General features: G+C 35.7%; 1 protein-coding gene across 2 annotated transcripts; it reads left to right on the top strand.

Annotated features, from left to right (window-relative positions):
• Positions 1–715: 715 nt before the first annotated feature.
• On the top strand, positions 716–13,603 carry crabp1a (cellular retinoic acid binding protein 1a). Of its 2 annotated transcripts, none has more exons than XM_073813322.1 (4): positions 716–885; positions 3,114–3,292; positions 8,827–8,940; positions 12,645–12,716. In XM_073813322.1, exons 1-4 carry the CDS (start codon positions 813–815, stop codon positions 12,678–12,680), a joined length of 402 nt encoding a protein of 133 aa, XP_073669423.1. In that variant the 5' UTR covers positions 716–812; the 3' UTR covers positions 12,681–12,716. The 2 variants fall into 2 exon arrangements, with proteins under 2 accessions (XP_073669423.1, XP_065153822.1); XM_065297750.2 differs by lacking the exon at positions 12,645–12,716 and adding an exon at positions 13,294–13,603 and having other exon boundaries at positions 717–885.
• Positions 13,604–25,311: the final 11,708 nt, after the last annotated feature.

Here is a 25,311-nt window from a genome sequence, read left to right as displayed (position 1 = left end):
ACAACTACGAAGTGGCAATTTTAAAATGCTATAATGAATTATATGAGGCATTTTGAGCTTAAACTTCACATGCGCACTCTGGGGACACCGAAGACTTTTTACATCTTAAAAAAATCTCATAATATATGACCCCTTTAATAAATATGGCTATAATAATCAATAAGTCGACAACGTTTTTTAAAAATAGTTTAAGATGGCATATAGCATCGGACCATAGGATGTTATGTAATGTTAACCTTAATACTAATTTCCGTGTTTTTAAAGAGCTAATAAATCTCTATTTCCACATTAAAATAGCGACATAGACATACAGACGTATTTCAACATACTGTATTTATAATTGTGAACATATACAACCAACTTTTCAAACATCTCACCTGTGTTGTGATCATATCACTGTTTCAAGTGTGTATCTTAGATCAGTGGACATGTGACAGAAACACAGCTTTCAAAATACTGGAGGATAACATGGGGATGCACAGCACATGGATGTACTAATGAGGGAGGAACACATCAGGGGTGGGTTTGTGACTGATGCTGGAACAGGTTGTCGGGTGACGCAGTCTGAAGAGTGAGACAGTGGCACTGCCAGGGGGCGGGAGAACAAGAGAGAGAGAAGAGAGAGAGAGAGAGAGAGAGAGAGAGAGAGAGAGAGAGAGAGAGAGAGAGAGAGAGAGAGTCAGTTAAGACAAGTGGGAGGGTGAGTAAGAACAGAAGTCGTCAGGCAAGCACAAAGGAAAAGAGCAAGAGTAGAAAAGGCGAAGAAGAAGAAGAGAGGGAGAGAGAGAGAGCAGGACAATCCGAAGATCAAAATGCATCCCAACTTCGCCGGCACCTGGAAGATGAGGAGCAGTGAGAATTTCGATGAACTTCTGAAAGCTCTCGGTAATATTTTATTTTATCTGTTATCTCTCCAGGTGTTCATGTTAGGATCAAGAGAGGCTTGGACAGATGTTTCAGGCTCTTGAGAAAGACATCACTGTGTTGCAGAATGGGAGATTGTGTGTAGTGAGCAAATTATTCACATTTATTGAAGTGGGTCACATAACTGATAAACTTACCTTATAGACAGAATGAAAGACGGAGAAGTGTGCTTATATTCACAAGCCTGCCGTGTCAGAACAATCCGAAAAGAAGGCAGCATGGAGCAAAACTCTGAACGTGATGATGTGACACATTTTGATGCCGTTTTATAGCTCAATGGAGATATATTTAAATGAGGTATTTACTTTGTCCTAGATAGGCAGAATGAGACATTTGACATACAGCTCAGATAATGTTTTTATATTAAAATCTCAATATATTAAAATATACTCAATATATATCGAGGTTTTCTTAAAAATGTTTGGTATCTTGACCAGTGTGAGGATAGTTGAGAGATGATGAGATCTTATTTGAAGAGATGAAAAGTTTACAATGTTCTGTATTAAGCGGTCACACATTTGTACAATAATTTATTTCTTTTCTTTTTCTTTATTATATTCCTCTAGCGTTAGCAGAGCAAAATGTTGTGGGTTTGATCTCAGGAAAAAACACATAGTGATATAAAAATGTATACCTTGTAATGCACTGTAAATAAATGCGTCTATCAAATGGAAATGTGTAAATTATATTTCATGATTATTATGGCCGGTTTTAGACTTCTGTTAATGTGCCAATGCTCACAGTTGTATCTGTTGAGAGAGAGAGAGTCTGGTGTTGAACAGAGATAAAATCTGATGAATATGATCCAAACCAAAGGGAAAAATTGGAATAAATTCATCTTCAGAAGTCCTCCAGTAATTGCTGGGCATGACAGACATTTGAAAACAAACTTTTTAGAAGACATTATAATTTAATATAATTTAATATGTAATTTAAGAGAACGGCAAACATGGTATTATGTTAAATTAGAATCGAGGGTCATATTTGGTACAGTTTTATTTTTTTTATTTTTTTCTGTTCAGATTCAGCTTATGCCATACGAGTAACTTGAAATTTACATATTTTATATAATGTTTTATACATTTAAGTGTCCAGTTAAACAGTCTGCCATTGTTGCTCCTTTTGTTCACATAGGCTTCGTCACTGTTTATGTTTTTTTTACGTATGCACATCTATTGGACAGTACACCATTCGAACATCTCTGAAACAGTATTTGGATACACTAACCCGAAAGTTGCACACTATACACTCTCAGAAAAAAAACTGTAGCTGTCGGTACCCTTTTTAAAGTTCAAATATATAATATTTGGGTACAAATGTATATACTTTGAGGCAAGGGTTTTTAAACTGTGGTTAAGATTGACTTTTGGGTCGCACGGTGGGATAAGGAGGGTCGTGCAAAGTCGCTTGCACTTTAAAAAAAGTGCAGCATGAAGGTAATTCAACCTACCATTTTAAATTTAGACTTAAAAAAAGTTGAAATTGTTTTAAGTTAAAGTTGGATAAAAATATATATATTGATTTATCATCATTTTTTACAGTGTGTAATACCATAAGTTATTTTGATACTGCAATTAAACTTACATTTCATTTATAAATTTTTCAATTTACATTAAAAAATATGTTGCTGGGTGTCGGTATACGGTAAAAAATATTTGCCTTAAATTTTTTTTGTTTAATTAACTCAAATTTACAAGTTTTTTTTACTTACTATTATTTATCTTGACTCAGATGAGTTGTTGTAATAATTATAAAATATAGTTGAAATATGTCGATTTCATATATATTATATTTCAAGTTGTAGCAACTAATCTCTTGATAAGATAAATTAAAATAAGTTAAAATGACTAGTAAATCTGATTAAACTAAACAATTTAAGGCAGCAAGTAAATGTTTACAGTGTATGGAAAAAGTTTGGGAACCCCTGCTTGAGGTTCCAATATGCACGCTTTAGGTATATAGGTACCTTAGGTACATGCACGCCTTAGGTACTGCCCCAGTGACAGCTTTTAAACCTTTATTTCTGAGAGTGTATATTATACATATTTTGCATTTACAATGTTAATAATGATCTACATTGTTTAAAAGCTTATACGTGTGTATGCTGTCCAGTCTATTACTATTGGATGAGCTCAGTAGTGTTCACTATTAAGGTCACAAGTGGTCAAATGGCCTCTGTGCTTTTTTAGGTGTGAATGCAATGCTGCGTAAAGTGGCCGGCGCTGCAGCTGCCAAACCGCACGTTGAAATCCGTCAGGACGGAGAGCAGTTTTACATCAAGACCTCCACCACCGTACGCACCACCGAAATCAACTTTACCGTCGGAGAGGAGTTTGATGAGGAGACTGTGGACGGCAGGAAATGTAAAGTGAGTCTTTATTGATTCAGGAACACGATCCTCTAATCTAGACCTTAGAAAGACTATAAGACAACTCATCGGATCTCAGATCAGTTAATGGAGGAGTATACGGACGCTCCAAAAAAATAAAACATCAAACCAAAATGGCATTTACAATCAACTTAAAAAAGAAAATGATTATTAGATGACGCATAAAACATCTGAGATACATCTAAATGATAATATAAGTAAAAGCAATAAGTCTGCTTATTTTTGATTATAAACTGTATTCATGTGATTCAAATTGAATGAAGATCCATTAATTCTGCAACCTACTTGAAATGAGCTATATTGCATTTGATTTTAAATTACAGTAGTAATTTACAGTAAAATAACACAAACCATTGACATAATTTACTGTAAAAAGTTTTTTTTGCTGGATTAAATTTTTAACTGTAAAAATTGCTGTAGTTATGCAGGTGTTTGCCAGTAACTTACTGTAGATTTAAATGTATGTTTTTTACCAAATAAATGAACATTAAAAATTAACAAATCTTTGTCTTTACAGAATAAAACTATAAAATAGTGGGAACCAGAAATCCTTATTAACTTTTTCTATTTTATCATTCAGATTTTATTTTCCAGAATGCTTTGCATGATGCTGTTATTTTAGTTTTACTCTGTAAAGACTTGTTAATGTTTAATGTTCATTTAACTTTGAAAAAACTGTTGCCAGTAAATAACATACATTTAAATCTACAGTAAGTTACTGTACTGTCTAAATAAATATTTACCAGTGTACAATCAAATAGGCTTTACAAGTCATTTCAAATTACTATTTTACTAATGTTTTACACATTTTTACCATTTTAAATTTTTCATTACTTCAACTCAATTCAGCATTTTTTCGTGCCTTGAGCACGAATGTCTTTTTCGTGTCAGTCGCACAAATTTTTATAAATAGTTTTTCATGCACATTGCACCATTTTATTCTTCGTGGCATTTTATATATTGTTTTCTCATTGTTTTTTTCCCCCATTTTCTTACCATTGTCGCTTGGGGTTGGGGTTAGAAACATTTTCTGTAAAATTTTTAGACATCCTAACCAAACCCCAACTCTAACCCCAACTCCAGGCAATAATAGTTTTAAAAGCGAAAGAAAAACATGTAAAAACCAATACATAACATCCTTACCCAAACCCTAAATTTAACCCCAACTCCAAGCGACAACAAGTACAAGATAGGAAAAAAATTAGAAAACAATACATAAAATGCCATGAAAAAAAGTCGTGCCACAAACACAAAAAACTATTTACAGAAATTTGTGCGACTCACATGGACACAAATAAATTAATCTAATTTTCCGTGATTATAACACGACTTGCCATAAGATCAGCTTGGACTTGGAGGCCAGTTTCATTGCACAGGGCACCACAATTTTTTAGTGTATAAAACTAGCAAAGCTTTCTGGAAGCAATTCATTCATACACTGTAAAAAATATGCAGCGTTTTTGTTAAATCAACATATATTTTTATTTTACTTTAACTTGATTTTATGTCAACTTTTCACAAGCCACAACTTAAAATATTGGGTTGAACTGACTTTCAAAACTAAGTTGTTTTAACTTCATGCTGCATTACGTAATCTTGTACCTCTCTATAGTCTTGCTAGTTTATCTATTAATTTGCTTTGAATCAAATGCTGTTATATGATTCGAATTGTCAACATATTTGCAAAGGGTGTACTTCTCAAAAACTTCAGCTTTGCACCTAAAGTGTTCATATTATCATATATCAATGGTACATATTGGAACCAAATGTATACACATCTGTACCTAAACGGTAGATATTTCAACCTTTTAAAGGATATACAGCCCCAGGGACAGCTTGTGTTAATTTCTTCTATCATTATATTGAGCACCCTTCAAAGTGTTGGACAGGTACAGCTGTTGTTTTTCTCAGTGACTGATTTAGGTAGTTAGACCCCAAACACGTTTATGTAGATTTCCATTACTTCACAGTTACACAGCATCGCCTTGCATTCATCAGGACAAATTAGCAACTAATTAATTTGCGTAGGTACAGATTTTGTGTTTTTGTCTATGTGCGATCAGTTGAGGTCCACCCTGCTGTAACTCGAAAAGAACTGATGATTTTTTTACTGAGAGAAATTGGAAGAAATTGAAACCTCCAGAGCTCAGCAGCAGGTGACTTCTTGCGTTGTTGTTGTATATGAAAGCTACAAAAGTGTTGTTTCTGGAGTAAACCCAGCGATGATGAACATATAAGATTTAAATTACATTATATACATTAACGCAAAAAATGGTCTCTTATATAAGCTGTTTATGAAACAGCTGCTGTTCTTCTAATACTCTTGGTAATAACTGGAAAAACTCAACATCTTTTTCAATCAAAGACCATGCAATAACCTAGATGCAGAATTGTTTATTACTACGATTCATCAAGTCTTCATTTATTTATTTATTTTATAAGGAAAAGATTTTACTACTCATGGAAATGGCTTAGTTTTATCCTAACAGAAAGACAGACAGAAAGCAGGGGTGTATACAGAGGGATCTGACCTCATTTTGTTGTGAAACAGACAGCAGCGGGTGGGTGGGGGTTTTATTTGGGAGTCTCCCAGCCCCTGAGACTCATGTGTCTCGTCTTAAACCGTGTATGTGTTGAGACATCCTAAAGTGTTTTCTGAAGCTAACATTGAAATGACATTGTGGTTGAAAATACAATAAAAATGTCTTAATAAAGAGACCAACATTCAATGTTAGATGTGAGAAAATACATGAAAAAACATGATATAAAAGCAAATGTTTGTGAGAGAGAGAGAGAGAGAGAGAGAGAGAGAGAGAGAGAGAGAGAGAGAGAGAGAGAGAGAGAGAGAGAGAGAGAGAGAGAGAGAGAGAGAGCTGTATCATGCTGAGCACATTTTTACTAAGCAGTAAATCCGATTTTAGCTGACTTGCTTTCATTTTAGTATCAACTTAGTCTCAAATGTATCTCCGAGATAAAATAGAAATTAATGAGGCAATGGTGTTATAGGCCTACATTAAAATTATGGAGATGCGTTTTAAAAAATTTGCTGTATCATGCAGCTGTTTGCCAGTAACTTACTGTAGATTTAAATGTATGTTATTTACAGGCAACAGTTTGTTCAAAGTTAAATGAACATTAAACATGAACAAGTCTTTGTCTTTACAGAATAAAACTATAAAATAACAGCGTCATGCAAAGCTGTTTGAACAAACTGTTGCCAGTAAATAATAACATACATTTAAATCTACAGCAAACAACCGGCAGTAATACTGTAATTTTTTACAGATTTTTTTTTACAGTGATAATCTGGTTTTGGGGTAAATATGATGAGAAATGTTTCAATTCATATTGAAATCTTCAATAATCTTGACTTTAGATTGCAGACTTGGCTATTATGAGCTTAGTTTGTGACATTGTTAAGAGACGTTTGTGTTATTTTTGTCTTTTATCAGGACAAATATTTGAGGTGACTCGGACAAAAGTTTCTATTTGATCTCCGCTTAATTGATGTCTAGGAAAAATAACATCTATTAAAGATATCTCATCTGTGATTTTCTTAGCTATCAATTTTTGATTTAACCCTTATAAGTCCCTTGGGATCAATCTGACCCCAAAGCCACATTTCTTTATTTAAAAAATGTTTCCTTTCATCAAAGTGGGTCTTTTCAAGACTATCTGTCCATATTCATATAAAAAACTGGGCTTGATTCGGTCGTTCTGAAGATGTGTAAAAAAATATTACCAAAAAATGCCCTTGGGGGTTCAAATGACCCCAATTAAAAATGAAGGGGAAATTCAAAAAAAATGTTTCGTTTATATTTGTAAAAAAAAAAAAATCAATGCATCCTGAATAAATCTGAAAATTTCAACACAGAAAAAAAGGCCTGGTACTAGAGCAGAAACGCAATATAGAAAAGACATGCTCAATCACACATGCACACAAAAACACATATACTTACATTCGGTCAAATTTCTGTGGCATTTTGTAAAAACAAACATTTTAAAATGCATCAAAAACTACAAAAATTCTACTATTTGAAATAATATTTATTTTTAATGTCCTTTCTAATCTTTATTTATATAAATTCCCAAATTGTATTACTAAAGTAGTGATGTGAGCAGTTGGCCACATCCAGTGAAATGAATGGGTCTCTATGGTCTAGTTTATTTCATAAACTGTAATTCTTTTATGTTTTTTTTTCTAAACACCAGATGGCCGATTTCAACACATAACATCTAGATCAATATCTAAAAACAATTTAAATCAAATTTAGATCATAATTTATGTGAATTTTTCATAAAAATGTGATATTTTACATGTGATCTAATGGTGTAGTTGAGGAATTTAGTGTAAAACAGGTACAAAAGTACTTAATATCTCCCAAAAAACACAGCATTAACGTATAGATGGGAAGTAAAAATATAGATATATTAAAAATTGATATACTTTTTCTAATTACTCTTTTAATTTCTGGGGTCATTTTGACCCCCGCAGAACTCTAACGTAAAGCAGAAAATCTGGGCTTATGATGGTTAATTTTAACATCGCATTAAGCTGTTATAGTTTAAACCAGGGGTTTTCAAATTGGGGGCCGCGAGATGGTGCCAGGGGGGCCCCAGTTTTATGACATTTTTTAAAGTACATTAATTTATCATGAATTCTGTGTAATTAAACCTAAAAAATAATAAGCCAACTAACCAACAGCACTACTAGGTATAATTTTATATGTTTTGTTTAATTAAAATATTAAATTTTTAAATTTTATGCAATAAATTTTCTTTTGGGGGGCCGCGAAAAAATGCACTGTACACAAGGGGGCCGCACGCTGAAAAAGTTTGGGAACCACTGGTTTAAACAATATACTTGCCACATAAAACTACTTAGTTTTATTTCACATCGCTTTCAATCTTTGACTCAATCAATATTAAATATATCAAGATGATAGAATGTTGTTTACATTATGATTTCATGTAGAAAACAGTTAATCACTTAACAATGACTTTAACAATGGGGTTTTCACACGACTGGGTGGCATTTATACCCCAGTTGTCCTGTTGAGACATCACAGACTGAAAGTAATCCAGTCATTTGGTTGCTATAGAGACCGCTCACCTGCCGCAGGGCAAAAAACAGAAACTAAAATGATCATCAGAGAGACGAACGGAGAAAAAACAAGACAAGTAGGTGTTTGGTAAAACAACACCATGTGATAGAAACAAAAAAATCTGTTGTTTTTTCTTATTTCAAACTTCTGTACTCAAGATGAATGAGGATGTCATGATGCTGTATGCAGGGAGTTTTCGAGCAAGCCGTTTAAATGAGTTTAGTGCCTGAGGCCCGAGAGAGAAAGAAACGGATGATGTCTGATCGCTGACGCCGTTTCGCCGCATGTTCATTTATCAGTGCCCTCGCACACACAAACACACTTTATTACATTAATGAACCCAGAGTCTGATCTCTGTCTCTGTTTAATGGAGCGCTCTCCTGCTTTATGTGTCTGGGTCTTCTGTAGAGCTTTCCCACATGGGAGACAGAAAATAAAATCTACTGCAAACAGAGGCTGGTGAATGGAGATGGACCTGTGACGTACTGGAGCAGAGAGCTACGTGGAGATGAACTCATCTTGGTGAGACCCACATATGCATATAAGTTTGTTTTATAGTATCATTTTTTTTACTATATGTGTGATTCTAATTAGGGGTAAATATCACGTCCATGCACTTTATTATCAATTTGAATTACTTTTCACGTCAAGCAATAATCACTTTTATATCAGGGGACTTTTCTAATCTTTTAATACAAAAAATCTAAGACATATCCATCTTTTATCTTACAAAATGCCATATTTTCTTCTGGAATTTGCTGCTTTTGTGCGGTCCGGTTTGAGAAATGTGTGGTTTTGCTCCTAAAATACACGTTTCTTGATATATTTTTATATCAAATCACTTTTATATCAGGGGACTTTTCTAATTCGTTTAATACAAAAATCTAACACATATCCATCTTTTATCTTACAAAAATATTTTATACTGGAACTTGTTGTTTTTGTGCGGTCCGATTTGGTTAATGTGTGGTTTTGTTCTTCAGATTAGCTCTAAAATACTTTTATATATCTTTATATATATTTTTAATAAATATTTGTTAAAAATTTTGAGAAATGTGTTTTAACATTTTTTGTGTGTCCGAGAAATCAGTGTCACCTGTGTTACTCCCAATAAACCCCCCTATAAATCAGCAATGGTTTGTTCCAAAGTCACAAGTCCAACATCAAGGGATGTCTTTTCCCTTTTTAGAGGAAAATTTGAAGACGGTGTTGTTAGTCATAACTTCTCCTCTTAAATATTATATATCTATATTATTGTCTGCACATAGAGTAGATTGATTGACTGTCAACTGTGTTATCAGAATGTTGTAGAAAACTTGCGTCACATGCTATATTTATAAATATGTAGAGAAAGAATATAAAAACATAAGTTAATTAAGGTCAGAAGTTTGCACAAGGCCCTAACATGTCCCTGTAATGTCAACTGTGTTACATGTCAACTGTGTTACTGTAACACAGTTGACAATGATAAACACGATTGACAATGTATTGTTTTTATTGACAAATTTATGCTCACATTGAGTGTTGTTGATAAAAAAATTCACCAACTTATGTCTTTACACAGGAGTTACATAGGAATTGTCTTAAACCATAATTTGCATAATCTCACGACCACACTTTCTATAACCCAGTATCCATAACATTATATTATATTAACATTTGTCAAGGTTTATAAAGCATACAGCATTTTTCTCATAATTGACTTAAACCTATATAATCTTATAGATTTGACATAATAATATTTCTGATTAGTCATGACTGATATTGTTAGGATGTTATTTTATGAGTCCTTACAACTTGAAGTGCATTATAAAACTTTATTTCCATTTATAATAATATTCATTATTATAATATGTGTGTTTAAAATGCTTTATGGATACTGAGTTCATAAACACAAGGATTTGATTTATAAATTCAATATGACTTCATGATTTGAAATAATTTGATTTGTGTTTTATGGAGATGGGTTTATCTGCTGCTGAGAAACAGCGCCAGTATAGGGCTCTCTTTAAAACTTCTAATGTGTCCTGTGTAACTTTGTCTGTCAGCTGTGTTATGTGTGGTTTTTATGTCATAAATCTTTTAAATGTGAACTAAACTATCGGAAAAACAGATGGGGATTTCTCTGTAGATGGAGGAATGGTGAATAACACAAAATTTATGTGGAAGAGAAGTGTCATCCTTCTTGATAGCATTCCTTGGAACGCCCATTATGAAGTGGCCAAATTATATTTTTTAATCAGTTGGACAAAAAACCTCAAAAACTCTACTTGAAAACCTTAAAAACAAATGTGTTATCAAACATGTGATAATTAATTCATGTTTCAAATGACGCAGCATTTGTCCGTAACACTGTTGACAAAATAATGAATCAAATGTTCATTTTCATAACCATACTTAAGTCATTAGAGCTTAAGCTTGCCAAATAATCAATTTAGAACATTAGGGGGATATAATACTCAACCAACTAGTTTATTTATCAAAATAGAATACAGATGTTCTCACTTTTTGGCTGAAATGTACCCCTACACTGCAAAAAATGACTTTCTTACTTATTATTTTTGTCTTGTTTTCAGTAGAAATATCTAAAAATTCTTAAATCAAGATGTATTTTCTTGATGAGAAAAATAACCTAAGAAAATAATACAAATTTTTAGACAAAAAATATACAATTTAAGTGAATTTGTGCTTAAAACAAACAAAAATTATCTGCCAATGGGGTGAGAAAATTTTACTTGAATTAAGTGTTTAAGAAAAACGAAATCTTATTTCACAATTTTTTTCTCACCCCGTTGGCAGATAATTTTGCTTGTTTTTAAGGACAATTTCACTAAAATTGTATATTATTTGTCTTAAAACTAGACTTATTTACTTAGGTAATTTTGCTTATCAAGAAAAAGCATCTTAATTTAAGAATTTTTAGATATTTCTACTGAAAACAAGACAAAAATACTAAGTAAGAAAGTCATTTTTTGCAGTGTAACTATAGAATGACTTGTGTGTATATTGAAACAACTCAGTGCATACTTAACATGGCAGTGTACTAATGAGAGTGCATTGTAATCATGTTTATGATTTCAAGCAGGAAACAACTTATGGATTTTTTCCCATACATCTTAGTGTTTAGAGACAGAGAGAGAGAAACATTGGGTGTGAGCATTTAATGGAGCGAATACATTTTTGTAGCTCACAGATCTTTTCTCACGCTTTTCTCATGTGACACAAACACTCAAGGTGTCCTTACTAGCTTTTGAAAGTATTTATCATCTCTAAAGTAGGGCTGTCAAAAGATGAATGTATGTAATCTATATATAATATAATCTATATATATAATATAAAATATATCTAAATCAAAATTTTATATACCTTATATATGTAAAAGTTATAATAAATATGTAAAAGTTTCTTAAATACATACATGCATGTGTGTATATTTATATATACAAAATAATTAAACACAGTGCACACACATATTATGCAAAAACAAACTTTTATTTTGTATGCGATTAATCGCGATTAATCTTTTGACAGCCCTACTCTAAAGATATCTGACACTTAATAAAGCACATACAGCAATACGTCCTGCAACACAAACGTAGAAACAAATTCGGGATGGCATGGGTGTAACATTATCTTAGGCTATCTTAATGACAAAAACATATTTGGTGCACATATTGAGCTGATGTCCTGCCGTAATACATGGCAGAAATTCAAGTTGAGCAGTAAAATAAGATGGTTATGAGAAGGGTTGCAAAATTCTGGGAATTTTGTAAACTTTCCATGGTAATTACACATGAATATATGGGAATTTTTGCAAACCGATGAAGATGAGTCTGATGTCGAGGAAGCTAATGTTTGTATGTGATGCAGCTTTTTAAAATTACCGACATTTTCAGAATGATTTCTTTTAATTCTTTAAGTGTCCAACTTGGAATATTCCAAAATTCCCAAGCTTTGCAACCTTGAGCCTGAACACACAGGAATGTTGAAAAATCGTCCAAAACAAATGCGGGTCCGACCCAAATCAAAGCCGCCCTCATTCAAGCTGTCTGAAAATTCCCACGGGTTTGTGAGTGAATATAGAGCTTAAGTTTGACAGAACAACAATCCCATAATTCAGCAGTGATAGTCTTTGAGTTCTGCTGTGAATCTAGGACACGTTTTTAATAAGACAAAGCATGAAAGAAATTAACTGAGACTCTGATTGTGTTTTTTTTCTCATCAAGACAACATACTGCTCAACTGATCTATTACAAAGATGACAAGAACATACCCTTCCTTGCTTGTTAAGCAGCTTTTTTACAGTAAGAAAAGTATGGACCTGTCCTGGATTTAAACTGCAGAATATTATACAAAAAATAACACTGTTAAAGATTCCTTGTTGCACTAAAATGTTTAAGTTTAATCAACTTAAATGTACAGTTAATTTCAACTTTCTTGGCTAGTAAATTTAATTCAAGTTGATTAAACTTAAAAAATGTAAATGCAACAAGGTACACATCCACCTATAAAAATAATTTGCTCGATTTACTAAAAGATATAGTGCATAATTTTTGCGTCCCTCTTTTTAAGCAAGTTTCTCATGGAATTTTAAGCAATTCCTTAAAAAAAATATAAGCTTAACCTGCTTAATATTACATGTGAAACTTACTTAAAAAATGCAATTGCTTAAAATTTCATGTAACACTTACTTAAAAAAGTGGGTGCAAAAATTATGCACTATATATATATATTTTTAGTAAATCCAGCTTATTTTTTCAGTGTAGCAAACATTCAGAATACCTTAGCAACACCCTAGCAACCACTTGTGTTTTGCATAGAAAAGCGCAATTAACTTTTATCCGATAGTGAAAAAATCTTTCTTTTCTTTCGCAGATCTTTGGGGCCGATGACGTGGTTTGTACGCGGATTTACGTTCGAGAATGAGGTTACAGCGGTTCCACAGATGACCATAAATAACGCAACCCAACATTCCTCCATTTCACATCCAAGAAATAAAGCATTCATGCATGTCAGAGTGTCACCATGCAGTCTTGCAGTGCATTGTGGGATTGACTGCGATCTGTATATTGCTCCAGTTCAATATCATCCGTGACTGTTATCTTCATTCAATTGATTTCTGTCGCTCTTTCGTGTGCAAATATGTGTACTGCAAACAAAAACTGTAATAAAAATTAAAAACGAACATCTTTTCGACTCTCACTGTTTACGAATATTGAAAACATCACTGACACACACAACCATACAGATTACACTCTTAAAGGGATAGTTCGGCCAAAAATGATATTAAACCCATGATTTACTCACCCCCAAGCTGTCCGAGTTGCATATGTCCATCGTTTTTCAGACAAACACATTTTCGGATATTTTAGAAAATGTTTTAGATCTTTCAGTTGATTAAATGTAATGTTACAGGGTCCACGACCTTCAAGTCCAAAAAAAGTGCGTCCATCCTTCACAAATTAAATCCAAACGGCTCCAGGATGATAAACAAAGGTCTTCTGAGGGTAATCCGCGCGGTGTTGTTGTAGAAATATCCATATTTAAAACTTTATTAACGAAAATAAATACCTTCCGGTAGCGCTGCCATCTTAGACTCCTCTGTATTCAGGAGAGAGTATTAGCGTAGTGTACGCACTTTTCTTAGTGACGTATGACAAATTCGGAGGGCGGGGGCACAGAGCAGCAGCAGAGTAGCCTCCGTAGGCTGCGTAAGCTCTCATCCTGAATGCGGACGCGACTAAGATGGCGGCGCTACCGGAAGGTAGTTATTTTTGTTAATAAAGTTTTAAATATGGATATTTCTACAACAACACTGTCCGGATTACCCTCAGAAGACATTTGTTTATCATCCTGGAGCCGTTTGGATTTAATTTGTGAAGGATGGACGCACTTTTTTTGGACTTGAAGGTCGTGGACCCTGTAACATTACATTTAATCAACTGAAAGATCTAAAACATTTTCTAAAATATCCTGTCTGAAAAACGATGGACATATGCAACTTGGACAGCTTGGGGGTGAGTAAATCATGGGTTTAATATCATTTTTGGCCGAACTATCCCTTTAAAGGTGCAGTGTGTAAATTTTATGAGCACATTTTGACAGAAATGCAATATAATATACATAACTATGTTTTCAGTGGTGTATAAAGACCTTACTTAATGAACCATTATGTTTTATGACCTTAAAATGAGCCATTACTATCTACATACATTTTGAATCTTCTTACATGGAAGTCGCCTACTACAGTAGCCCTAAACGGACAAACTGAGTGTGTTTCGTCTCCATGTTGTTTCAGACGATGACATGTATGTCCTGTGGCAGCTACTGTAGCTTCTCTATGTGTGTTTCCAAAGGGAGAGGTGCAATCTTACTAGATACTGCTAAAATCTACACACTACACCTTTAAATTTTGGTTCCTCAAAGAACCATTCAGCCAAAAATGGTTCTTCTATGGCACTGTGAAGTATTGTACAGCAACACACTAAAACTTAAATCACCTCGCATAGCAACTCCCTAGCAACCACCCAGAACTGTGACGGTAAGTTTAGCATAGACAAGCATCCCTTAGCTTTCTTTCAGAAGATTTTTCGCCTTTGGAAAGAACATCACAGCACTCCGAATCTTATTAAACACAATTTTTGGTCCACAGTCTCATTTCAGCGGGTGGCAGAGGAAGATAAGCAACGTAATCTTATATAGGACACGTTTACAGCGGATGCTGAAATGCGTGATCAGATTTAGTCTGAGTCTCGTTCAGGGAAACTTATTATATATGAATAAAACGCACACACGAAAATGTTCAAGAAAGGGTCTACAAGATTAATAAACTAACTGTGCATAATATTTTATCATATAACATGTGACGTCAAACATATTAGGTATGATTTAGGAAGGCGTCTGGGCTCAGGGTGAGCATGTGGGTGAGATGTTTTGGCTGGTGGGCACAATACGTGAGGCAATACATCACTCAGATGAGCAAAGCGGGAGAAAGATGCGCTGCTCCTCTTCATCGCTCATCACTACAATAAATGAATATAAGAGCTTCTCTGACTTAAAAAAAACACAAACTTTCAAACTACTTCCCAGTTTATAAGTGTGGTCAAATGGTCATGTAGTATTTATGGTCATGATAGAGGATTTTAAATACAAGTTGTGTCACCTGTCTCAACACAGGATTAACAGAAATATGATGAAGTGAGTGCACAATCTGGTTATAGCCAATATTTTTGACTTGTAGGTTAAAATTGTTATTCTGGCAATGCATTAATTGTACATGATAATCTATTTATTATGACTAAATATATATTTGAATACAGTCCACAGAAGACAAAGTTGAGTCGAGACAGATCTGACTCATTCATAAGGTCATTTATCCAGCAGAGATGTCAATGCTAAATGGCCGTTCGGTCTAATTCCGGCCTAAGCGCCTCAGGAAGTCAATTTTTTTCCCAGCGGTCTCCGCCTTTGCTTTGGCTCAGCTTTGGTTCTAAATCACTGTCACTGACGAACAAACCCCAAGACCCGAACAACAAAACATCAAAGACCTCAGAGCGATTTGTCTTCACGCCACCGGGCTGCCAGTAGATGAGAGGCGTTCTTTCAACACACAAAAACAACACGAACCACCAAATCAACGGTTGCCAGGTCCTTCCCCCTCCGCCCTGATTTCTGACCCGAAACGGTGTCTGAGAAAACGTTCAACCCACAATACATAAACTCACAGAGACTCCGTCAACAAGGGTGTGTGTGTGTGTGTGTGTGGTTATGTTAATTTGATGAGGGGTTTGGTTCCGACGCTTCTCTAAGCGCTGAATGAACTCTTTGTTGAAAACGCTCAGCAGAAACATCGAGGACGGGATCTCCTCCAGCCCGCAAGATCCTCACATGGACCCATAGGGGCCGAAATGAGGCCAATGCCACTGTGAACTGAAACAATTAGAGCTCAGCTGTTGTTTGAATGAAACTGAGAACAAATGTGAGTTAATGAGGAGATTTTGAGTCACTGTCACATACAGTGTGCGGTAAAAATATGTGACCTAAGATGGAGCCTTTCATTGCAAAGCAACATTTAAAGACCTCTATTATCCGATTTATGATTTTACATTTCCTTTGGTTTGTCAGTGTGTGTGAGTACAAGGTGACGATATGCAAAGTTACAAATCTCAAAGTATACGATGACGCGAGTTATCGTCTCCGACTGAAATCTCTAGTAAAGACGATATTAACTCCTGCCAGTAGCCATGTTTCCATCACCATTATTTTATGCGCATTTTGAAGTATCACATCAGAAACGAGTGATGGAAACACCAAATTTCAAATATAAATCCTTAATAATTTTTTATGTTTTACTTCCCATAAAATGTTATAAAATAGTATCTAATATATAGTTTATCCTCTATAGAATCAGCTGTGTCTGTCTTTCTCTCAAGGGTCTTTATTTAATCTCTCATTATCTCTTTATCGCGTAAGTGAAAAACCACCTCATGCAAGCGTATAAACATTTTTGCGAATTAATATTTATACAGATAAGTAGATTAAACGGGGCAGCCGATGGTCGTTGGTCAGACATCGGCTGGACATCACGTAGAAGGAAGGCTAGATCACTGGTGTGATAACCATGTCAGCAGGAACTGGGTCTGTTTGTCTGATTGTCCTCAGAATCGAGGATGAGACATGGAGAGAGAGAGAGAAACAAAATCTGATTAGAGTAGGGGCCATTCCCATGTATTAAAAGTGTTATACAGTATTGTGATTTAATATAAGGTTGATACCAGACAGGCTAACTATTACGGCATAAGTATATTACCCAGACGAGTTATGTGAATGCTTTGCTCCGGACAAGCTAACTATTGCGTGATGAGTACATTTACTAGACAAATTATGTGAATGCTTTGTAAAAAGGTAATGTCTTTAATTTAGATTTAAATTGAAAATGTCTCCATTTTCCAAGCTTGCCTTGTTTTGTTTACTGTTAGTTACTGGGTTACCAATACCATTGTCATTCGCACCAACAACTTAATGGAAACGCACCTAATTCGCATTTGTTTGTTTTTCTTTTTTTTGCGATTTTTATAAAGATTCACATTTATAGCGAATGAGGGAAACGCCACATTTCGAATAAAAAATCCTTAATTCACAAAAAGGTTTAAAGGGATAGTTCGGCCAAAAATAATATTAAACCCATGATTTACTCACCCCGAAGCCGTCCAATATGCATATGTCCATCATTTTTCAGACAAACACATTTACAGTTATCTTAGAAAATGTCTTATATCTTCCAGCTGCTAAATAGCAAAGTTACTGGGTCCAGCTCCTTCAAGTCCAAAAAATGTGCATATTTCCTTCCCCCAAAGAAATCCAAACGGCTCCAAGATGATAAACAGAGGTCTTCTGAGGATTATCCGTGCTGTGTTGTTGTAGAAATATCCATATTTAAAACTTATAATAACATGATAACGCCGCCAACTTAGACTCCTCTGTATTCAGGAGAGAGTATCAGCGTAGTGTACGCACTTTTCTTAGTGACGTATGACAAATTCGGACGGTGGGGGACCGAATAGCAGCAGAGAAACCTCAGTAAGCTGCGTATGCTCTCATCTTGAATGTGAACGCGATTAAGATGGCAGCATTACCGGAAACGACTTATTTTAGTTTATAAAGTTTTAAATGTGGATAATTCTACAACAAAACGGCGCGGATTACCCTCAGAAGGCCTTTGTTTGTCATCGTAGACACGTTTGGATTTATTTTGTGAAGAATAAATGCACATTTTTTGGACTTGAAGTACGTGGTGGAGCCCATAACTTTACATTTGATTAACTAAAAGATCTAAAACATTTTCTAAAATAACTGAAAAATATTTGGCGAAACTATCCCTTTAACTATCCATGGTCACCCCTTGGAGAAAAGAAAACAAGACCCAAATGGCTGCTCGTCACTGCTCATCCGAGGGGTGCAAATTCATGTGTTCTGAGTGTCGTGTGTTGCTTGTGTTTTCAAAATATGTGTTTGTTGGGTCATGTGAACCATGTGCATCAAGTGTTTTGTCAAAATAATTGCCTGCTGCATACGCATCAAAACCGTTTATGATAAAAGAGACGCTCACGTTCACAAATACATGCAAGCGAATCTTTTTACATTATAGCGATGACGCTTAATGACGATTTTCTCAGACCAATCAGTGATCTACAGTGTTTTCGCGTCACGTTTTGGTATCAGCTCGGGTCGCTTGGAACAAGGTGGTACGAAAAAAGTATCGGGTACTGCACCCAATGGAAAAGCTCCCAAAAGTAAGCTGACCCGACCCAAACTAAACCAAACCTTGGGGTACTATGCAATGGAAAAGTGCCATTAGACGTGTCTGCAGCAGGCAATTATTTAAGACATGTGATGCACATAGGATCACTCAACGCGTCAAACACATATTTTGAAATTACGAATCACACACATAATAAAGTGTTTTTTGTAATTATGCAAAAAAAAGAGTAAATAATGGGAGATGGAAACGCATTTAAGACCCACATTAGCGAACATTAAACCCACGGGACTGCCCGTCTAGCTGTATCAGCTGATGTGTCTTTACCATGGGGCTTGACGTGGTCACCTTGCTGCTAGTGCCTGCATCAAAAATGCTGCATTCCTTCTTCTGTGCACATTAAGTTTGGTAATTACAAGCTGCACTATTAATAACCAAATTAAAACCTAAATTAATAACTTGCCCCAGTGCCTGCATATGTCTTCATTTTCCAAGCGTGCTTTGTTTTGTTTACTGTTGGTTACTAGGTTACCAAAACAACCTCATTTGCTTGAACAACTTGATGGAAACGCACCCAATTCGCATTTTTTTTTTTTGCACATTTCGAAAAGATTAGATTCACGTTTGGATGGAAACCAAGCTAAATGAGGGGAAACTCTAGCCTGGTTAGCCAGACCTACATCAAGATGTAAGGTCTGGCAACTCTTCACACAAACGGCTCAATGCAAGGGGCGGGATATAAGGTTGTCCCTCAAAATGCCTCTGCACGCAATAGGATAGCGCTATGACCAATGAGAACAACGAAGAAGGTGACGTAGTTACCGTAACCAGTCGGCAACACTCCAAACACATCTTTCTCGCTTAAAAAGGAATTCAGTAGGGTTATTTGCTCTTCTCTCAAAGAAAAACATAAGTCTAAGTCCTCCAGAGTCCCGGCCAAAGCCGCTTCAAAAGAAAGCTGTTCGCCAGCAGCAGCAGCCATTCGTTGCAGCTCTGTCATCATCATGTTAAGCCCGCCCCACAGACGCTACACACGATGTGATTGGCCTGAACAAATTTTGGTTTTTGGAGCTGTTAAGTGTATTGTGAGTGCCTAGACTAAACCCTGGCAGCAAATATATTTTGCGGCCGCTAGGGTGCGTCTAGATTTCTAGGCTAGGGAAACTCCAAATTTCGAATAAAAAAATCATTAATACACAAAAAGGGTTTTACACTCGCTTGAGGTGGTTTTTTAATCATGCCAAAAAAAAAAAAGAGCAAATATGTGAATAATGGGAGATGTAAACGCAAATTTGCCGATTAAATTGAGGTAACGAACATAAAGGACTGAACGTCTAGCTGTTTCTGCTGTCGCTGTCTTTACCATATATGGGACTCGACGTTGTCTTATTGCTGCTAGTGTGAGGATCGGACGAAGAACAAGGAAACCCAAATGCAAACGATGTCGGGGAAGTCACTGAACATTTATTTAACAAAACACTGAAAACAAAAGCCCACGTGGGGGCAACACAACATTAAACATGATTTTCAAAGACACTGACAAAACACTAAATCAACTAGACTCTGATGTAACATTTAAACAGGAATAAACAAACATAATAAATGCACATCAGTACACAATGACCCAGCACAAGACAAAAGACAAGAGGAGATTAAATAGGGGAAAAACTAAACAAGATAACAAGGGCAACACAGGTGAATGGGATAAACTGATAATGAATAATTAACAGGGAGAACAAGGGGGCGGGGACTAGGAACGAGACACCAGAGGCACATGACCCAAAATACAAGGCCATGAGCCTCCACATGAAACAAGAGACTGTCAGAACCCTGCCATCACTATAAAACAAATATAAAACAAGAATCTCGTGGCAGAGTCCTGACAGCTAGTGCCTCAAAAACTCTTCATTTCTATTTCTGTGCACAACATTTAGTAATTACAAGCTACACTATTAAAGGTAGGGTAACACATTTTGAAAAATGCTAACGGTAGCCGCCTAGCAATGAAATCCCGATCCCACCCTCAAGTCAAATCGCCATCCAAAGTCACGCCTCTTTCCAAACACATGAACACGCACAGATCAGACGGTCACATCTCATGTCTCATTCACCAGTGAGAAAACTTTGCAGTACAAAGTGAATAACACTTCCAAAATAACCAACAAAAACAACTGGTTTACATCAGAATTAGTTTAAGCACACGTTCGATTGTGTAGACGTAGTAACTATATTGTTATGCTAATCCGGAAAACGAACACAAATTTCATAAGCAACACAACGTTTCATCAAAGTTGAATATCTGAATCCATCTCAATACAAACATATTGCGTAGGTCCTTACCAAAATAAACAGTGCAACGACCCTTTCAGACCCTTTGCCTCCTGTAGCTGTTTGCATCTCGTGGTAAAGCAGTAAAGTTACAGATGTTAATTTGGGTTTTTGCTCTTGCTGATCCAGGCAGTTTTTGCTTTTGTTGTTATAAAAGATGCATTTAGTTTTGTTGCTCCTGTGTAGGTTGTCAATTCAGCAGAAAAGTTTGCTGTTCTCGCTGTTTACAGACAGAGCGCACGTGAACGCGCCGATGACGTATGGTATCTGCGTGGACTCGCTGCGGTGGGAATTCAAATTACGCTTACGTATGAGGGACATAAAAGGAAACGTCCGTTCGGACCGAAATCTATGATTTGTTGAACATTTTTTGGTCCTACGCCTTTCACAGATGACATAAATTTTTACAAATACATTTAAACAACTTAACACAGTGATTGCTATCAGAATTTGAGGAGACTTTTAACCAGCATAACTAAAAATGTTTCAGGATCAAATCTGTTACCCTACCTTTAATAACTAAATTAATACCTTGCCTCATCGTGACTGCAGTCATGTCTCCATTTTCCAAGCCTGCTTCGTTTTGTTTACTGTTGGTTACTAGGTTACCAATACCACAGTCATTCGCTCGAACTACTTGATGGAGACGTACCTAATTCGCATTTGTTTTGTTTTTACTTTTATGCGAATTTTGAAAATATTTGCTTTCCGTCAACATGATTTTGTGCACATTTTGAAGTACTGCATCGAAGACGAGTGATGGAAACGACAAATTTCGATTAAAAATCGCTTAATTCGCAAAAAAAGTTTTACACTTACAGGTGGTTTTGATTTATGCGAAAAGAGTACATGCAAAAAATGGGAGATGCAAACGCATTTGCCGAATAAATTCTGACCTACCGAACATTAAAGGTGCTCTAAGCGAATTGAAGCGTTTTAGACCATAAAACATTTTTTGTTACATACCGGAAACATCTCCTCACTATCTGCTTGCTGCCTGTCCGCTGATCAAACTGTAAAAAAACGCGATCTCTGTAGACAGCCCAGGCTTCACAAACGGCAATATCAACAAATGGCCAAACCTAGCCAGCACAAAACAAAACAAAGTATTCCAGCCAATAAACGGCAAGAATGATTTGGGGTGGGGGTTGGGCGCATAGATATGTATAAAGGCTAGATGGCTCGTCCGCGCTGATGGCCAATTGAGTGGAACGTCCGCATTTTGGCGGCCATCTTAGGACAGGGCGCTCGCTCACTCGTAGCATTGAGTTTTAATGATGCAGGTACTTTTAAATGACCATAACTTGCTTAATTTTTTACCGATTTTCAAACGGATTGGTTTGTTATAAACGTCAAAGATGTACCTATGACACTGAATACGTATACTAAAAATAAATAAAACATTCATGAAACATGTTAAAGCATCCAGAATTATAGCCACGTTAATAACGTTTGTAAAAAACCAAACCGTTTGTAAATCCGTCAAGAATTCAGCAAGTTACGAGCATTTTAGTTGGCGTATGTCACTCACCTTCCGTCCACAGCAGCAGGGAGCAGCACTATGGCAGCACTGACCTAAGATGGCCGCCAAGTGACGACACAGCTGACTCCGCCTTGAGCCATCTAGCCTTTATATACATATCTATGGTTGGGCGCGTTCATGAAAGCACGGAAGGGAGGGGGAGGGGGAGGAGTTAGCTACGCTCTGTCTGTTTGAAAACAGTTCAAACATCAACAGGAAGTGACGTCGCACATTATTCGCTTAGAGCGCCTTTAAACCAACTGACCGTCTGGCTGTTTCCGCTGAAGTTGTCTTTACCACATATGGGGGCCTGGGGCTCAACGTCGTCGCAAGTCTGCTAGTGCCTGCATCAAAAATGCTGCATTAATTCTTCGTTGCACAGCATTTAGTTTGGCAATTACAAGCTGAACTGCTAATGAATTAATAACTTGCCCCATTATGACTACATGCAGTCCTGTCTCCGTTTTTCAAGCGTGCCTTGTTTTGTTTACTGTTGGTTACTAGGTTACCAATATCACCATTCGCTCAAACTTGATGGAAACGCAACTATTTTGCATTTGTTTGTTTTAGTTTTTTTGCGATTTTGAAAAGATTTGCTTCACGAGCAGTAGCCTTGTTTCCATCCCTAAGATTTTATGGGCATTTTGAAGTATCGCATCAAAGACGAGTGATGGAAACACCAAATTTCGATTAAAAATCCCTAGATTCTCAAAACAGTTTTTACGCTCGGTTGAGGTGGTTTTTGATGTCTGCGAAAAAAGTAAATGCGTAAAATAGGAGATGAAAACGCATTTGGCGAATAAATTCTGACGTACCGAACATTAAACCCACGTGACAGACCGCAGCTGTTTTCGCTGAAGTTATCTCTTATCTTACCATTATGGGTCTCGACGTCGTCGCAATGTCTGCTAGTGCCTGCATAAAAATGCTGCATCCTTTCTTCTGTTTACACCATTCAGTTTGGCAATTACAAGCTGCACTGCTAATCAAGTAATAACTTGCCCCATCATGAATACATGAAGTCCTGTCCCATTTTCAAGCGTGCCCTGTTTTGTTTACTGTTGGTTACTACGTTACCAACCGTCATTCGCTCAAACAATTTGATGGAAACGCACCTAATTCGCATTTGTTTGTTTTAACTTTTTTTTGCGATTTTGAAAAGGTTTGCTTAACTAGCAAATTTCGGATAAAAATGTGGTTTTACACTCGTGTTTTTTTACTTATGCAGTAAATAAATGCGAATAATGGGAGATGGAAACGCATTTGTGACGTAGCGTACAGTCTTTACCATATATGGGGGCTTGACTGATTGCTGTGTATAGAGTTTGGTTCCAAAACCATATAATGTTTTTTATTCCAATTAATATCAAACTGCAGTTGTTTTTTATTTAAAAAATACAGTAGCACAATAAAACATAATACAAACATGACAACATAATAATAAACATGTTTTGAATAAATAAAAAAACGGAGTAATCTGATTTTGGAATCAACTCATCATATATATCTCATCCTGATTTCATTTATAAATATAAAAAGAACAAGATTAAAAAAAAACTCATAATGCACTTCTTCATGTAATTTATTGTTAATTATAATAATATCCCTTGCTTAGTGTCGTTTTCTTTTTGTTGTTAATTTGAACATCTAATTGTAGATGCCATCTTCACTTTGTCATTATTAATAATCCCTAAACGTATTAATATATGCATTTTATTAATACAAGTTATTAATAAATAAATTATTAATTAACAGGTACCACTGTTACATTATACAGGATTAGTTCATGGACACACCAGACTAATGAAGCTTCTCTTTCTCTCTCTCTTCTACTGAGAGAGCAGACTGACTCTCTTGTTAACTCTCTGTGGGAAACTCATCGCACCTGTCAGGCCGAGCAGCCGTCAGAGTCACACAGAGCAATCTGGGTCACCCTGACTGGGCCGAAGAAAGAAAAGCATCCTTCACCTGTCCAAAACCATTGGATCTAAACCCTAAAACACACAAACACACACACACAGATCCTGCCTGTTATACAAGAGCCAGACTAAGTCCGCTGAGAAAAGGTTTTCAGACTGGATGAATTATTTTTTTTTATCTTTTGCTGTCTGGACTGTCAAGCCTCCAGCATTCTTCTTATTCGATGGCACTTGTTTAGTACATTACAATGGATTTCATTTACATTTAACTGTGTACTTTTTTGTGATTTACAGGCCTATTACTGTTTTAAGTGTTGATTAACATATGGCATGTTTATTATTATAGCATAAATGCATACAATCGGCTGTGCCTGGAATAACTTATATTTCACATTTGGATCAGGCTATAAAATGAAACTATTATGTTTATTAATATGCAAATGATTTACATTTCTAATAATACAGAACCAACCATGACTCCAGATCATCCAATGTAAGACTGCTTGCACCACCTGGTGGCTACAGATGAGAATGCAATATTAAAATTATATTTTTTAGAGGGTCCACATGAGCAGGGGTTTATGAGATGAACTTTTGTAAGGGACCCCCACCTAAAATAAATACAGCAATCTATATAATTCACTATTGCTGGATGTATAAACCCCAGTAAGTAAGATAAAGGAGACTGTAATAAGAAAAAAACACTAGAAACATACAAAGCAAATATAAATGATTCTGCAATGTATGTAGCAAGAAATGACAGACCTAGCAAATAATACATTTTAAAATTTTTCTTCGTCTTTTCTCTTAACTTTTCTGGGAACCTCACAGAGGCACAGTGGGGGACCCCAGATTAAAAAGTATTT

The sequence above is a fragment of the Paramisgurnus dabryanus genome, chromosome 23 (assembly GCF_030506205.2).
Source record: "Paramisgurnus dabryanus chromosome 23, PD_genome_1.1, whole genome shotgun sequence".
Taxonomy (NCBI): Eukaryota; Metazoa; Chordata; class Actinopteri; order Cypriniformes; family Cobitidae; genus Paramisgurnus; species Paramisgurnus dabryanus.
Note: the sequence above shows the minus strand (reverse complement) of the source record. Positions and strands in the feature narration are given on the sequence as shown.